General features: G+C 38.5%; 1 protein-coding gene across 1 annotated transcript in view; it reads left to right on the top strand.

Moving 5' to 3' along the window:
- The first annotated feature begins 3,411 nt into the window (after window positions 1-3,411).
- SNW1 (SNW domain containing 1) overlaps window positions 3,412-18,654 on the top strand; it is a 33,030-nt gene continuing 17,787 nt past the window's right edge. Inside the window, exons 1-3 of the mRNA XM_003987872.5 lie at window positions 3,412-3,542; window positions 8,119-8,272; window positions 11,820-11,981. Of these exons, the coding sequence (XP_003987921.1) occupies window positions 3,529-3,542; window positions 8,119-8,272; window positions 11,820-11,981 (330 nt within the window). The 5' untranslated portion in view covers window positions 3,412-3,528. The remainder of the gene's footprint in view (window positions 3,543-8,118; window positions 8,273-11,819; window positions 11,982-18,654) is intronic.

Genomic DNA, 18,654 nt, shown 5'->3' with positions numbered 1-18,654 from the left:
TGCGCCACCCAGGCGCCCCTATCTAGAAGTTTAAAAACTGGAAAAAAGTAGGTACCTGCCTCAGTCAATATAATACGCAACTCTTAATGTCAGGGTCATAAGTTCAAGCCCCATACTGCACAGAGTTTACTATTAAAAAAAACACAACAGAATAAAGTACCAAGAATAAAAGGATATTGACACTAAAAGAGATCTTTGATATCATCTGGGCCCACTTTATGCTTTTACAGATAAAGAGTCTATATCCACTGAGGGGTTGAGGACTTGCCCAACATTGTTCAGGCACAGATGAGGAGAGAGATTCAATCTTCTTTGTAGTAAAGTAAACCATCAAAATCTATCAAGTGTGATAAATGTTAAGACTGGGGGAAGAACAAGTATTACCGGAGCACAGAAAACAAACATTGTATAAAGTCCTTTTCATTGCTAATGATAGAGAATCAATTCAAACTAGCTTAAGCCAACAAAATAATTTATTGGCTCACTTAATTTAAAAAATTCAGGACGGTGGGACACCTGGCTGGCTCAGTCAGAGAAGTGTGTGACTCTTGATTTTGGGGGTATGAGTCTGAGTCTCATGTTGGGTGTAGAGATTACTTAAATAATTTTTTTTTTTTTTTAAGTTCAGGATGGTATGGTCTTCAGGCACTACTGAATCCAGGAACTTCCATGATGTTGTCAGAGGTCTCAACATCTCTCTTCCCGTCTCTTTACCCTTCTGGTCTCCTTGTTTTTGCATGGTGGCCTCATTCTTTCCTGTCACAGAGTCTTGCTATATGCCAGGATAGATAAATACTGGCAACTCAATCTTATAGCTTCTGATCCAAAAGATAGAGGGATGCTTCCTCTCCACTGATTCTATCGATCAAACTTCTGCCCATTCTTTTTCAGTCTCTTTTACTGGTTTCTCATCTCTCCAATCTCTAAATATGGGAATTCACTCCAGAAGGCTGTCCTTGAAAAATTTCTCTTCTGTAGCTACACTTTCTAGATAATCTCATCTGGTATCATAAATTTACATACCATCTATACTCACAAAGGTCTCCAGCCCAGACCTTTTCCCCTACACTTCAAACTTGTATATACAACTACTTCCTTGACAGTTTTACTTGGCTATCTATATCTAACAGCCATTTCAAATGTAAGATGTTCAAAACCAAACTCCTGATCTCCCACAAACATGACTCTCTTGCAGTTTGCCATCATAGTAAATAGCAACTCCATGCCTCTAATTTCTCAAACATAAACCCTCAGAGCCATCCATGATTATTCTTTCATATTTCACATCAATTCTAGTATTAAAATTTGTTCGTTCTACCTTCAAAATAGATCCAGATTCCAATCTCTTCTTGCCATCTCTACCACTACCTCCCTCCCTAAACCATCAGCATCTATTCCTGAATTATCACAAAAGCCACCCAACTGGTCTCCCTGTTTCCTTTCTTGCTTCTTGGAGTCCATTTTCAACACAGCAGTCATAATGATCTTCTTAAAACATAAATCAGATCATGTGTTTTCTCTGCTCAAAATTTCCAATGTGATTTCCATATACTGCAAAGGAGTGATCTCTACGATACAATAAATGGAATAAAGGCAAGGTAGAAAAAAGTGTGTATGGTATCTACCATATGTCTAGGAAAGGAAAAGGAGCATACAAATATATATGTATTTGTGTATTTTTTTAAATGTAAAGATAAACCATAAAAATTTTTTAAAGGTTACCTATAAGGAGAGGAAGGGAAAATGACAGAAGAGTCAGGGAAAGAACCTAGACTTCTCTAAATGTACCACCTTGGTGAATTTTGGCTTTGGAACGATGTAACTGTTTCACAAAACTTTTTTTTTTAAGTGACTCCTAAGAATCCAAAGCAAAAAGAAATAAAACTATCAAGTTAGTGGCATAGTCCCACAGAGAGGAACTATTCCAAGTCTCTTACTTTCTTCCTTTCTTTTTTTAAGAAATCTCTACACCCAACATGTGACTAAAATTTACAATCCTGAGATCAAGAGCCACATGCTCTACCAATTGAGCCAACCAGGCACACCCTGCCCCAAGTCACTTTAAAGCCGTGCAATTTGACTATACATGCCTAGAGAGATATAGTCTAAGGGCAAAAAGAATTGAAAAAAAAATCAGAAACTATTAAGTTTCAATAAGTAATCATATTAGTACTGTTATTCTGAAACTATTTCATATATACAGTAGGATGAAGCAATTATGTTAATTGATTATGTCATTGCCATTATTGCCAAATGTAATTATGTTAATGCCAATAGGTACCAAGATTTTCAGAAGAGATATGCATATAAAATCAAAGTTAAGCAAAATCTGTGGAATCCTAAGTTTTCCCCAGAAATATTAATATAAATGCATGATGCATTTTCTCAAAAAATATGTGTGTATATGTAAATGTTTTAGTTTTGCCAATTAAAAAGGCTTACAAACAATAATCAACCCAGTAACCATGAATATTTGTAGCATCTAGATTGTCTTCTCTAAATATCACTTTCCTACTTAAAGGAGGGCTCCTTGGAGAAATGACTGATTCCAAGTCTGGGGCAGAAAAAGTACTAGATTAGCCTATAACATCTTGTCACACCAGAAATTGATTCATCCTGGGTAGGGGATGTTGCTGCTTCTGTTCAAAGTAGTGTGTTTGGTTCAGGAAAATTCAAAAAGCTGCACATTCACAGTGTATGCACCTCTCTGTATGTGTGCTATACTGCAACTAAAAGATTGTATCTACTTTTTGTCATGGAAAATGTCCAATATATGAGTATAACGAACATCCATTTCCCCATTATCCAGCTTGAACAGTGATCAAAAATGGCTGTTCTCATTTCATCTGTACTCTACCCACTTCCCTTTCTCCAATCTTTGTAAGCAGATTTCATTTATCCTATCAGTTCATCAAAGATTATGTTTAATCCATAATCTAAGTGAAACACATAAACTACCTAAAACACAAACATACATAGTATACAAAGGAAGTGTTGTAAAGGTAACTTAACCAAGGATCACACTATCTTCCCAGTAGAGTATTTTGGGGGCGGGGTGTGGAAAGAAAAGTTTCGGGTGTGAATGTTTTTAGAGCGTCCTAAAACTCTCCATTCGACGGTCCCACAATTTCCTATTGTTTTAAAGCCCTGTCACCCTTTTATTTAACGTTGCTGTTCCCGGGATACTCTTGTATTTGGGATCCCTCCCTACATGGGGAATGAGACTGAGTGGGGAATAAAATAAAGCAGTTTAAAAGGCATCTCTCACCTTCGTTATTTTGCCTAGGGAACGCTGCATCATGTCACAGTGTACATCTGCCTTTCTTAAATGAAGCCCTCATCCCGTTAATAACCAGTCGGTCTGGTTAGGACAGAACCAAAGCGTACTCTTGTCCAAAGAACTACAAATCCCAGAAGGCCCTTCGGCTGAGGCGCCTGCGTATCGCGTGCTTCTTCCTCTCCACTTCTCGTCAAGGGGAAAGACCCGCCCCGCGGTGCTGTCGCTCGCGCTGGAAGAAGCGGAAGAAGATGGCGCTCACCAGGTGGGTTGTTGATTGGGGTCCTCGATACGGAAGGGTCTGGGAGTACCCACCTTTTTCATTTCTCTGCCCACTGTCTCCGGGCGGTGACCTGGCTCAGGGCACAGAGCGACGTGGGCCGCGACCACGGCTAGGCCCTCTTGCCGGCCTCCGGGGCGACTAGGCCTCAGCGAAGCTGGGGTCTTTCCTGAGCGGTTTCCCGGGTTGAGTACCCCCCCCCCCATTAGAGCCGAAAGCTTCGGCGTGGTGAATAGTTTTTCAGTCTCAGATGGCAAGGAGTCGCACGTGTTTTTCGCTTGAACATCTTGGGGATGTGGCGAGCTCTCCGTCCGGTCCGCGGCTTGCGCGGGCACGGTGGGAATGTGGAGAGCAGTAGCTTATTTGGGCGGAGTGAAGCGGCGGGAGGTGACTGCCCGGCTTAACGGCGGTGGGTCTGCCGAAGTCTCGTCTCTGTCCCGAAACAAGGATTCTTGAAAAAAGCGGGCCCGGTGCTGGACAGAGATTTTAAATTAGCTACTGTAGCGGCCGCTGCGTTGCTAATAAGGTGTCGCTGCTCTGCACTATAACTTTGGACCTTAGAATTTCTTCCGTAGGTAGAACCGCTTCAGATTTTTGCTGTTCCCGGTTGCCTTGGTAACCGCATGTAAAGTGGTCCCCGCCTTTGAGAAAAATATGTTTAAGTGGGAGATTCCGAGGAGTTACGTAACTACTACTGGTGTGCGACCTTGCTGCCCCATCTGAGTGGAAAAACTTTCCATGCGAATGCAAGCAGGAAAAGTTGAGTTGTCTAAGTTCGTCGTAAGGAAAGTAATCATTTTAGGACATAAGCTTGAGTTCTCTGAACACATTTGATTCTCCTTATATTTAATTTTCCTGGCTGATGAATCCTAAAAATGTTTTAAGCAGAAAATTCTTGGGGTAATTAGGTTTGGGTTCCTTGCTTTACCCTGGGGGTTGTGTATATACAAAAGGAAACCTAACAGTCTTTGCAGGGAAGATGGGGGTACAAGGCATACAGATATGAAAGAAGTAAGGGCACACAAATGCTCGCTTGTGTAGTACTAACCTTAAGTGCAAAAAGAATTAGATGAAATGAGTTGAATGGACTGGGAGTTTTCTTTAGTAAATGTTACAAACAGACTTTTGAGTGCACCTCCAGGTGGGAGGCACAGTGGCAAAGATTACTAGAGTTATGAGTAAAGGTTTTGTGGAAAAGCTGGAATTTGAAAAGGACACACAGGAAAAATAACATGGCGTGGGTATTGTGTGCTTAAAATTGCAGTGACAGAGTGCAGTCTTCAAATGACTAGTCTTGGGGACTACATAGTGTTCTGATTTTGTTGAGTTCTGACTAATTTGATTTTTAGAGGTGGTCTCAAGTTTCCAGGTGAAGTGTTATTTATCTCCAAGATCTACCAAGGATTCTTAACAGCAGAGACCTGACGGAACTGATATGTTATAGTTTTGGTGTCACCAGTTATTGTTACTAAAGACTGAAAGTCCTCCTGATTAAGTTTTCTAAATTCAAGTATATTTAAGGTTATGTGTCTAATAACATCACTTGCATTTAGTATGCTTTATTTAGTAAAGGGGGAGAGTAGACTAAGTTGTCTCAACACCAGCACTGTTGATATTTTGGGCTGGATAATTCATTCTGGTATGGGGCTGTCCTGTGTATAGTAAGATGTTTAGCAATATCTTTGGCTTCCTCCCACTAGATGCCAGTGATACTGCCCCCATTCTCTACCCCCAAGTCTTGACAATCTTAATGAATTGTATGTATCTAGGTATTATCATACACCTGCATTGTAAATATTTTGCCCCCCAGTTGAGAACCACTGAAGTAGCCTTTCGGCCTGCATATGCAGCCCACTCTGTACCCCTTCCCCCTACCCTGCTACTGCAGGAGTGTGCCTCTTTGTGGGAATGTCATTCTTTACAAGGAACTGCAAATTTAAGACCCTCTGGAAGGCTAGAGTATGTTCAGACCCTAATCCAGGCCAGGTAACCTGTTTATTGGATTGTCTGAATTCTCCACTTTGACAGGCTGCCTGCCTTTTGATCATTTTAGTGACCAGTTCCTCCAACAGAAGGTAAAAAGAAGAGTAAAATAAGTAAATATTGTAGCTTCTTTGGAACTGTCTTTGTATGCCTTCTATTACTGGATATACATGCTATACTGAAAATAACTATGGTAGAAACCCAAAACTTTTGGCTCCATTCATCCATTCATCCATCCTTCAGTTAGTACATATTTGTTGAGGATCTACCACGTGCCAGGCACTATTCTAGTGCTGGTTTTACAGTATTAAATCAGTGTTGCAAACTCCTTGTTTTCAAAGAGCTTACATTCTAGGAGAGATAGACTATATATGAGTAAACAAATCAATAATGCAATTTCAGATAGGAATTACTAGAAATAAAAATGAAAGGACAAAGAGTGACTCAAAATGTGGAGTGGGGTCCTGTTTTGGACAAGGTGGTCAGAAAACAGCTGTGGAGAGGTATAAATGAGCAGAGACAAGAATGCTAAGAAGCAAGGACTAAAAGATCTAGGAGGGGTGTGTGGCTGGCCCACTTGGTACAGCTTGAGACTCTTGGTCTCAGGGTTGTAGGTTCAAGCCCCACATTGGGTGTGGAGATTACTTAAAAATAAAATCTTTAGGGGCACCTGGGTGGCTCAGTCGGTTAAGCGTCCGACTTCGGCTCAGGTCATGATCTCACAGTTCGTGAGTTCGAGCCCCGCATCGGGCTCTGTGCTGACAGCTTAGAGCCTGGAGCCTGCTTCAAATTCTATGTCTCCCTCTCTCTCTGCTCCTCCCCCGCTCATGCTCTGTCTCTCTCTCCTTCAAAAATAAATAAAAACATTAAAAAAAATTTTTTTAACAAAATCTTTTAAAATGAATGAATGAATGAATGATCTGGGAAAGAGTTTTCCATAAAAGCACTACAGGAAAGAATGTTCTTAATAAATGGAGCATTTTATGGTAGATGGAGTAGCAAATGTAAAGATCTTGAGATGGCAAAAGGAAAGGCAATAAGATTGTAGTGACATAAAGATGGTGAGAGCAAAGGGCAGAGTGAATTTAGTTCTCCTGCAAACATATAAGTAGCCCTTGCTGTGAGCTGGACAGTGCCTAGAGAGTTAGGGATGAAATGAAGCAGAAGCCATGATTCCTGCAAGTTGCTCAGTCTGGTGAGAGAAAGAGGTAAATGAGTAGATGATTGTGATACAGTAAGATAAATGTTATAGTAGTGGCACATAGAGTGTCTTGTGGGAGCATGGGTGGGGCGCAACTGATCCAAATTGGTGGAATCACGGAATGGCTCCACATAATCAAATATGTATGGAACAATATGCGTTGATGAGTATTTAGACACTGTGCCAAGGGGGTCATAGATTTTCACATTTACTACTTAGAGCAATTCTGTGACGTAGGTGGTCTTTTGATCTGCCATTACAGATGAGAAAACAGAGGTTCAGAGAGATAAGTAACTTATCTGGGTTACTACCTGGCATAGGTTGGATTTGAACTCTGAGCTCTTAGCTGTCACATTCCTGACATTCTGGACTGGATTAGATCCCTCTGATGTATACCGTCATAGCACTGTATACTTTTCCTTCATCGTTTGATACAATTTGTAATTAGGGAATTGTGTAAGCATTTGATTGTCCCTCCTCTGCAAGGCTGTAACCTCTCTCTTATAGTCTCATTGCTTACATAGCACAGTACCTGCACCCAAGTGATCAATAAATATTTTGAATAAATAAGTTCTGCTTATCCAAATATGCTTAGTCGCCAAGAATCACAAAGGAACCCTAACTTTTCCATTAAACATATCAATTTACTGGAATCTTTCTGTGATACTTTGGGGTATCTCTATAATAACATTTATCATACTTGAAAGTTGTTAAGAATAACTTGGTAAAAAGGCTGCTGTGATTAAAGAATGACATACTACATCTTTAGAATTTCTCCTTTGAATCTTTGACCTCTCAAGTTTTAAATTGCATTCTAAATTAGATACCTTTGGGAGAACACACTCATATATGCAACCTGTGTTTTCTTTCTTTTATGCACCTCTTTGTTACATTCAGTGCTAATCCTTATTATTTTTTGTTGTTGTTGTTGACATTAAAATAGTTAAAAGTAAGAAGAATAAGAGTAAAGTAGTTAAAAATAAGGAGTGTAAAAGTAGTAAAGGCACTAAGACACCATATACTGGACAGTTGGCCCCTGGGTAATTGAGAATGTTTTCTTGCTTGTTACAAGAAAAGAAATGTGGAAGCATAACCACTGAGTAGTTTATCTATTATATGAAATATCTGTTAGTTTTTTATTATGGGCATCATTTGCCTGCATCTTAGTCAGATGTTTTTACTGTATGTCTCTGAGCGTTTATTTCTTTCCAGGCAAAGTAAAATGACTGATATTATATACTGCCATGAATCATTGAAATGTTTGCTTTTTTGCTTAAGGGAAAAAGTATTATGGTAAAATAGTCTCTGATGGCCAAATTGCAATGATCAAATGTAAGAGTTTTTTTTAAATCTGACTTTTATTATCTTTGCTTATAGCTTTTTACCTGCACCTACTCAGCTATCTCAGGACCAGCTTGAGGCTGAAGAAAAGGCAAGATCTCAGAGATCACGACAGACCTCACTGGTCTCCTCCCGAAGAGAACCTCCTCCATACGGGTACCGGAAAGGCTGGATACCTCGGTTATTAGAGGTAAATAATTGTGTTAACGTTTATTATAATACCCTTGTAAAATACCCTAGAACCTCTGCACATGAATGCCAATATGCTAGAAATTCTGGTCGTGAGTTCCTAAGACATATATTCCTTTTAGAGGATTGATCTTTTTCTTCTGGCTTATTACCACTTCTTTGTGATCATAAGAGAATTGTACCTGTTTATGTCTCTTCTTATGTCCAACTATTAAACAGGTACAAAAGAAACTAGCATACTCTCTATAAATCCAGGGATTACTGCATATGGAAAATAATGGGAAAGTAAGGAGAAAATGAAAAGAAGAGTTCATGTTCGGGTGCCTTTCCCTCCCTTCTCCCCACATACACAATGCCATGTAACCCTGAAGAGATAGCCTTCCTCCTCCAGGGAAAACTCCAGCAGCATTTCTATTTCTGATTTCCTTCTTGTCAAGTATATTGGAAAGAGCATGGGCGAGAAGTTTAAAAGAATAAGTAAAAATAAGTGTTTTTGCATCATAGCTATGCTGCTTACTATTCGTGTGACACTGGGCAGATCCTGACCCCTCTTTATCAGTTTTCTTGTCTTCAATTTGAGAATATTAATATATGTCTAATATACATATTAGATAAATATTTTAGAAGGTATAAAAGAATTTGATGGTTGATTTGGAGGCAGTGAGGGAGAAAGAAGACTCTGAAATGATCTTTTTATATTTCTAGCTTATTTCCAAAAAACAAACTTCTTTGGTAGTACCTATCTTCCTAATTACTCTGTATCCTTTAGAGCAGATCAATACCTATTCTTTTCCCTAATTGCAGGGCAGTCTTCCCATGCTTGACCACCTTTTTCATCTAGGGAGAAAAGCAAACATTTGAGACAACTATTTTGCCTCCCCAAGACTACTTCCTCTTTGATCAAGCCTTTTTCTTCTCTGTCTCTCAGTCAGTATTCATTCTGACTCCTGCAAATTTCGCTCTTCCACTTCCCAAGGAATGTGCCTGCCCTATTAAAAAATCTTTGTGCCTATACCATTCATGTTTGTACACAATTATTTTCATTTTATCACTCTGTTACATTCTGTCCTTTTATGGTTGTGATTTTTGCCTTACAAATGTGAAGGAATTGTGCCCTCAACTTTTTTTCGTATGCCTCCAAGTGCAGATCATGGTGAACTAAGTATTCATTGGACTGAAATTTGTTGTTGTCTCTATTCTCAGCCTCTCCCATGCTTGGCATTCCCCCTGCCTACCAGAACACTCTATAGAGCCTAAAAGACAAACTCCCAACTAGATCATGTCTTTTAAAAAATTTCCTTGTTTTTTTCCCTTAGCTGTCCTCTAGTCCTTATTAATTCTAATGTGTGAAAGCCAGTCTTACTAAAATTACTAAGGGTTTTTTGTTGTTGTTACTTTTGTTTTCACTGATAGTGTAATTTGTGAGGTGTGGGGCAAAAGAAGATTATCAAGGGGGCTGGAATGCCCTCTTATCTGGGGCAAAAAGGTAGTGATTGACATTATCTGATAGAAGGATAGTGTGTCCCTTGAGGGATTATAGATAGTCTTCGTTTGCCTCTCAATAGATTACAGAGTGGGGGTAGCAGACATCATTTTACATACAACAGAAACCTCATCCAAAGATTAGGCTTCCATTTTAGCATTATGACATTCAGGTACTTTTTAAAATCTTACTTGACTAAAGGTTTCATACATCTTGGTAGAACAGAACAGTTTATTTGAAAATCAAACCAAAATGGCCAGCCAATCTGGAAAGACTGTGAATGCTTCTTGAGGGGAGTGAACGTTCTGTGGAGAAAGCATTTTGTTCTAGTGTTCAGAGTAAAAGCTATGATTTTCTGGCAAGCTTAATGACCGCATAATGCCACATCCACAGTCAGAAGTACTTGTTATAGTTGAAGAACCCCAGCAGATCTGAGCATATGTCAGATTGATGTCCTGGCTACAGGTAGCACCTTTCTTGGGAATATTTTAACTATTTTCTGCCGAATTCATAAGAAATGTCTCCCTCAGCTTTATTGTTTGTTTTTAGAAATGTCAAAATTTTCTTTAGCAAGTCAGTATATTGTCTCTAGGAAATCACATATCCAGGATCTAATGGAATATTTCTTGAAGGAGGAGGTCTTATAAAAGTAGTTATTTACATAAAATTTTTCATCAAACCCCCTGTAAATGATTAATTTTAATGTTTTTTCCATCATTTTTTAGTTGTATTGATTTGCCCTTTTTAGAGCTAAAAAGGAAAGAATTTTAGTTCAGTAGAAAATACAGTTTTTTGGAGTCAAAAGATCTGAGTTCAAGTCCTGCCTATGCAGGACATCTTGGGAAAATCACTTAATGTTGCTAAACTTGAATTTTTTCCATATGAAAGTATGATTGTTGAAATACAGGAATTAAATGAGTGTGGATTGTTGAGTGTACAATATAATTCCTAAGCAAATATTACTAAGTTTAACAAAGCTATTTAAAAATTGTATTTAACATTCATATGTTTATTTGACCATCTACCTTTTTTGTAATGTTAAACTTCATCAACAGATGTTACTTAGCTTGTGCTACTTGAGAAGTCTTAGTCTTGTCTTCTAAGTAATTGTATATCATCACCATTAGAAATGTGGTGAACTCATTTCTAGAGCCTTCCTTTCTATTTATTTGCTTCTCCTGGAACATGAATAAATATGTTATTAAAATCTGGTTCCAAGAAAAAATTCTTTACATTTCTGCCCTGTTGTACCTTGACCTTTGCCTCACTAAGAACATTATGTATGCTAAAACTAAAAATCTTTTCTTTGTCCTAAACGTTCTACTTAATTTCATCCTGTCATGTATATAAAAATCTTTGCCATGGTCTAGAAGCCCTTTCATGATCTGGTGTTTGTCTGCCCGTGCAAGGTTATCACCTATGTGTCTGCTCCTCTGTCCCAGTAAGCTCCAGCCTCACTGGACACTTGTTTCCAAGGACATCCCAAGCTTGTTCTTATAGCAGTACCTTCATGCTACTTGCTTTACCTAAAAAATGCTTCCCTCAGATCTTCTCATACCTGATTTCTCATTATTTAGCTTTAACTCACATTACCTCTTCACAAAGGCTGTCCTAGCCGCAGTATCAAAAGTAGACTTTCTAGGGCACTTGGTGGGTCGGTCAGTTAAGTGTCTGACTCTTGATTTCAGCTCAGATCATGATCTCACAGTTCATGATTCGAGCCCTGCATAGTAGTGCTCTGTGTTGACAGGGCAGAGCCTGCTTGGGATTCTCTCTCCTCTCTCAAAAATAAATCAATAAGCTTAATTAAAAAAAAGGAAAGTAGATTTTCTTTGCAGTCCCATTGTATTTTCAAGGCATTTATTACAAGCCAAAGATTAGGCTTTTTACATCTTTGCCCACTGGAATGTACACTGCACAAGACCAGCGACCTCTGTTTCTTTACTGCGTATCTCTTAGCATCTACTATAACAAGGGCTCAATAATTATTTGGTGAATGAATGAATATATCTTGAACCTCAAATTATTAAGTATTCTTTTTATTTCTTTCCTTTTTAATATGTAGGATTTTGGAGATGGCGGTGCTTTTCCAGAGATCCATGTGGCCCAGTATCCACTGGATATGGGACGAAAGAAAAAAATGTCAAATGCGCTGGCCATTCAGGTGGATGCTGAAGGAAAAATTAAATATGATGCAATTGCTCGGCAGGGACAGTCAAAAGACAAGGTAATCCTCTCGTTGATTTTTCCCTCTATTGATAAATAAGTATCTGGCCATTTAGCTTTGTTAAAAGTAGCAATGAGTAGCAGTTAGTACTTAGGCTAACTGAAAATATGACTTCATGATTATGTGAACAATGTATTATGACTTTATAACAGCAATGACTTTTTCATTTCGAATCTCCCAAATTGATGATAGCTTATATATACTTAGGGTTTTCACTTATTTGTTTAGCATTTTAAAAACAATTTGAGGGTGCCTGGGTGGCTTAGTTGGTTAAGCCTCCAACTTTGGCTCAGATCATGCTCTCATAGTTCATGGGTTCAAGCCCCATGTCTGGCTCTGTGCTGACAGTCAGAGACTGGAGCCTGCTTTAGATTCTGTGTCTCCCTCTCCCCTGCTCATGCCCTCCCTCTCTCACTTGCTCGCTCATTCTCTCCCTCTCTCTCTCAAAAATAAACATTAAAAAATAAATAAAAGCAATTTGAAATTGTTAAATTTTGTTTTAACTTCTTTTATAGTACTAACATTTTTCAAATGCTAGAAAATTGCTAAAAATCTATAATTCTAGCACCCTAAAACACAAAAAATCAAAATTTAGATTTGTTTATAGTCTTCTAATTCTGTCGCATATACTTACAAAGTACTTACATAGATATTTAATTATTTTAATAATTCACTTGAATGTAATGAATTAAACTTTTTTCTCTCCTAAGTATAAAACTGGCACTTGCTGTCCATATTTTTGATGGCCTGCTTACAGGTAATCCAAAGACCAAAAATAAAATTTACTTAAAATAATCTCCTCACAGAGCAGCTACGCTCAGAGCCAAGGAACTGTTTTTAAGAGAAGACCTAGTTTTTTCCCTCGTAAATAAGTACTCCACGCATAGGTAAAGATCTCTTTAGAATTGAAGATGTTGCGAAAAATAGTTGAGGGCCTTCAGTACTTGTCCTTTGCCTCTTTCTCTTCCCTAAATGTTTTCATTTTACCCTCTAAAATTGCAGTAATGACCCCATCCTCTACTCCTGCATCATGGGTGCTGGGTTCTTGGGGAAAACAGTTACCCAGTCATGCAAATCTATGTCTCAGGTTTAGACTGAGCTCCCTTGGTGTTCCTCCAAGCTTTAACTCCTACTCCTCTCCGTCCCCTGTCAGCTTACAGGTGACATCTGTTTGCACATAACGACTAGTGGAAGAAAATTGTCTGCTTTCTTTATCCCGCACTTGGCTTTCTGTCTTGACTTTTCCTTTTGTCTCTATGAGAAATGTCTTCGGTCTAAACCTAATCTTGCCAGGTGTGCTGTAGCGTATCCTGGATTTCATTCCTCCCCCTCTCCTTTACAGCCTCGCTTTTTCTTTATTCTTCTAGACCATGACTTCCACCTCCCCTTCTTCTACTGGCTCCTTTCTGTTAGCTTTTAAATATGCTTGCTTTTATCATCTTTTGAAAGAAAAGTTTTTCCCTGCCTACCCTCAAGGCTCCCTCTAGCTACCACCAAATTTTCACCTAGTTTTCTTTATTTTCCTTCAAGCTTTTTGCTTGTTGTTATCTGTTCTACTTCTTCACTTCCCTTTCATTCTTCATTTCACTGTAATACAACCTCACCTCATCCAGTCTCTAAGCAAAGGTCTCTAAGGCTTTTCTCACAACACCATCTCTTTGACTAATCTAATTTATTTCCTTGGCTAAAATTGCCACTCATGTTGATGACTGTTAGATCTATGTCTCCAGCCGAGTTTTCTCCCCTGAGCTGTAGGTCCTTATATCTTACTATCCGCAAGGACAGCTCTATTAGATTTCCTCAAAACATCACTCATCAAATCCAAACCTAAATTCATAATTTTCCACTTAATCTACCTTCTCTATTCTCTAACTCAGTGATTGGCAGTGATATCTTCCTGACTGACTATGCTAAAAGCCTGGGAGTTATTTTTCCCCCCACTATTTTGTTGATTTAAAAAAGATACACTAATAATAAATTCTTATGGTAGAAGATATCAACAGTACATAAGTATGTATGTAGTGCCTACTTCTCCCACTTTACTTCCCATAGGTAAGTACCACTACTATAATACATATCTTTCCAGACCTTTGTTATGGATTTAGATATTGATGTGTATATATATATTCCCACTTTAATACACACACACACACACACACACACACACACACACACATCTTTTTTTACATGAATGAGATTTTAATATTCATAACTTTCATAGCTTTTTTAAATTTAGTATGTTTGGAAGGTTTTTATCAGTGTATATAGGTCTGCTTTATTTTTTAAAAATCTATATAGAATTCCAGGTGTGTTTGTGCCCTAAGTTTTTTTTAAGCATTTTTTAGTTTTCAGATTTCAATTTTTTAGTTTTCAGACAGTACTTTATTCAAGGTCCATATACAAATACCTTTTTGCACATGAATATTTGCGTAAAATAAATACTTGTGTGAACTTACTGAGTCAAAGATTATTCAAATGTGAGATGTGACACATAATGCTATAGTTCTCTAAAAAGCCTTTGCTGAGCGGTCATTCCATTCTTTTGTGTTTCCTTCAGGCCTTCCAACTGTTAGTCATTGTGATTTATCTTCTTCCTTAACACTTCTCAAGTATATGCCCTTCTCTGCTACTTAGTTCAGGCCCTTATCACTTCTTGCTTTATTTACCTCAGCAGAGTCTGAAACCACCTCCTTTGCATTTGTTTTGCCTGCTTAGAAAAACAAACTCATCCTTGTTTATATGTTTAGCTTTCTCTCTCTCCCCCACGTATACACACACAAGTGTGCACACTTAAAATGTTTCCATAGCCTTTAGAGTAAGAACCAGCCAAGCTCCTTATGGTACACTTGGTCCCTTCCTTATCTTTCTAGCCTAGCCTCAACTTTCATGACCAGAAAAGTTAAATCCAAAAATAAACAGTCCAGTTTTAGCCATTCTTTTTATTTTCAGTACAAAGTAATCGCCACTGTTATGTGGTTGTTAAGAAAAAATTTTCAGGGCACCCAGCTGGCTCAGTCAGTGGAGCATGCGACTCATGATCTCAGGGTTGTGAGTTTGAGCCCCCACGTTGGGTGTAGAGATGACTTAAAAATAAAAAAGTCTTTAAAAAAGGAAAAAAGAAGAAGAAACTTGCAGGCATTTTCTGTAAAGATCTGCCACAAGGAATTCTTGCAGCTCCCCTAATATGGCACATTCTCTCTTACCCTGGGAACTTCCCATGGATGTCCTCCTGTGTGTGGGAAAGCTCTCCCCCTATTCTTAGACTAAATTCTGTTGCTTTTTTTTTTCTTAATGTTTATTTTTGAGAGAGAAAGAGAGCACAAGCAGGGGAGAGGCAGAGAGAGAGGGACACAGGATTTAAAGCGGGCTCTGTGCTGAGAGCAGAGAGCCTGTTGTGGGCCTCAGACTCACGAACTGTGAGATCATGACGTGAGCTGAACTTGGATGCTTAACCGACTGAGCCACCCAGCTGTCCCTAAATTCTGCTGCTTTCAAATCACAGCTCACTCTTCATTGTTTCGGAAAACTCTTCCTAATCTTCCCTGGCCAGATGGGGTATCCTTCCTTCCTCTTCCCTGTTTATCTTAGCAGTCATCACATTTTGTTCTATTTATCAGTTCACTACTATCTATGTCATTTGACTATAAGCTCTTTGAGGACAGAGATTATATCTTTAGATTTTCTCCTTGGCACCTAATTTAGTGCCTGACAGCTTGACACACAGACTTTCATCAGTGATTTGTTTGAGGAGTGATAGCAGTTTTCATTGAATAACAGAAAACCACTTCTCCTGAGCCAGTAGGGAAGCATAGTCCACTCCTGCAAAAGGAAAAACAGGTCCTTATACAGCAGGACATATACTGGAAATATGCCCTGTGCTGTGGAGGCCTTCTCTAGGCTTCACTTGCCTTTGTTTTGGTACATCTCTCCTTCTTTGGAATAGTCATTATTCTTTATTGGTACATGCTGCCTTTCCTCTCTCATTGGTTAGGAAAAAGAACACTTTAGGACAACAGTCTGGCATTGGCAGGTTGACTAATTTTGAATGACACACAGTTGTAGCCCATTTTGCATTAAATTTCAAGACTGGAAACCAACAATTTTCTCTCACGTCTAGGAAGTGTCTGAAAGTTTTTTCTTTCTCTAAGAACCATATATACTGGTGATTATTTTGTTTTGAAAGTAGAGTGGAGGGAGTTCCTGGGTGGCTCAGTCAGTTAAGTGTCTGACTTCTGCTCAGGTCATGTTCTCACGGTTTGTGGGTTTGAGCCCCGCATCAGGCTCTGTGCTGACAGTTCTGAACCTGGAGCCTGCTTCGGATTCTGTGTCTCCTCCTCTCTCTCTGCCCCTCCCCCCCCCCCAAATAAATAAAACATTAAAAAAAGAAAAAGAAAGTAGAGTAGAAATGTTATAACTATTTATTTTTAGATTTCAGTATTCTGGCCAAATAAGGTCTCTAAAGTAATGTTTCTTTATACACTGAAAGCATTACATGTTTGTCTATAATGCAACCACTAGGAATGAATCCAAAACTAGTAGTTTATGGAGGCACCACTCAGAGGTTCATACTAACCCTGACCCTAATGGAGGAAGCTATGCATGTGTAGGGGCAGGATGTATATAGGAAATCTCTGTGTCTTACTCTTAATTTTGCTGTGAACCTGAAACTACTCTAAAAACATAATGTCTCTGAACACATACACATGCGTGTGTGTACATGCACACACAGAATGAAGATTTTTTAAAAAATGAGCAGGGTTGGGGCGCCTGGGTGGCGCAGTCGGTTAAGCATCCGACTTCAGCCAGGTCACGATCTCGCGGTCTGTGAGTTCGAGCCCCGCGTCAGGCTCTGGGCTGATGGCTCAGAGCCTGGAGCCTGTTTCCGATTCTGTGTCTCCCTCTCTCTCTGCCTTTCCCCCGTTCATGCTCTGTCTCTCTCTGTCCCAAAAATAAATAAACGTTGAAAAAAAAAATTAAAAAAAAAAAATGAGCAGGGTACCGAATGAATTGAGAAGAAAGATAGTAAACAGAGTGAGTACTTGGACTGTTCTGATACTGTTTCTGGTGAATGTATTTCCTTGCTGGACATTATGCCCTGGAATATACACTTGAATTTCTTACACAAATTTAATAAATAAGTATTTTAATTTTTTAAAAAGTGGATGGATTAATGCACGAAGTTTTTGAATGCATTTAATTCAACATTAACTGAGTACACGTTGGCAAATGCGTTTGGAAGAGGGGACACTTGATTGTTCGGGACCATCTTCCGCGTTGTATAATGTTTAATGTAACTGACACTACCTATTAAATACCTGTAGAGCCTTGGGGGTGGCAGCAGTGCCCTGTTTTAAAACCACTGATTTTCCAGTTTTAGAAGTAGGAATTGGCTGCTAAATGTACAAAATGGGTCTTTAAAAATTCATTATCATTCAGGAGGCTTGATTTTCAGAGTCTTTGACATAGGATGAAAATAGTTTATTGGATTATTGAATTTGCATTATAGTGTGAAGATTTCTGATTTATATCAGAGGGATCTGGTTTTCTTCAGAAACCAGAAAGTTATCACTGAAATATTAATAGTGAAAGGTCAAGAATGGTAAATGCTAGCTCTAGGTATAAGAGATTAAGAAAAAGGCAAGATTTCAAGGGATAAGTCTAGGCCCTAGATCTCTCTACATGTAAAATAAATACTGTATTGACAAGACTCACAGTAATACAAAATTGGAGGGAAAAAAATTTTCTTGAATTAAATTTTGATGGAACTAAAATGTTCTTTTTTTTCCAATTGTGATTTGAGTGATACATCAATAAAAAGCCTTGGTGTTTACATTTTTCCTTCTGAAATATTTGCATAGCAAATGTTACATATATAATATTACCTAAAAGAATGCCTTCAACATTTTCCCCCCAAACAAATAACTCCCAGCAACTTTAAACTGACCCCGAGATAAATCATATATTACCTTGTTCATGATTTCACAAACTAGCTAAGCCTAAAGATAGTGTTTTCTTTCTGCCTTCAAAATGGTGAGTATGTTGACAGATTTATCCAGTCAGGTCAATCTGGTCCTTTGCCAGTTTTCAGTAATAAAAAAAAAGTTTCACAGATGATTTATTGCTTTATCTTGTTCCCAGAGCCCATTTGTGCTCTTCTTACCTTCTGGAGTATATTGTATTTTTCAGATAACCCTCCCCAGCCCCTTTGCCTCCTGGGATATTCTGAGTTTCTTCAGCACATTTGGTTCTCAGGCAATAAAAATTTGAGGTTTTATAGTTAATTACCATGGAGGAATCTTGCTCTTCAGATGTCCTTCACTCAGCTTTGTGAGATGCTAGAATCTTATTGATGCTCATTTAAAGGGTTATTAACTTTGGAATACCCAAATAAGAAGCAGCAAATGGCTCTTGTATGCTAAATTAGTATTGAGACTTTATGTTGAGCATATATGACTACCAGGGAGCCATTTACTTAGAATCCTTTCCTGTAATGATTGCTGTGTAAAAGTAATTAACTCTTCATAGTCTAGATACTATTTTCTAGAGTATTGATACGTAATTTTAAACTCAAGTGGCATAGATGTTTCCATCTTGAAAAGAAATAAGATTTTTAAGGTCATTACTAGCTGTGTGATGTTAATGTATGGAGCCTTACTCTTCTCCCCAGAGTGAG

The sequence above is a fragment of the Felis catus genome, chromosome B3, assembly GCF_018350175.1.
Source record: "Felis catus isolate Fca126 chromosome B3, F.catus_Fca126_mat1.0, whole genome shotgun sequence".
Taxonomy (NCBI): domain Eukaryota; kingdom Metazoa; phylum Chordata; class Mammalia; order Carnivora; family Felidae; genus Felis; species Felis catus.
The sequence above is the reverse complement of the archived record's forward strand: the minus strand, read 5'-3'. Positions and strand labels throughout refer to the sequence as shown.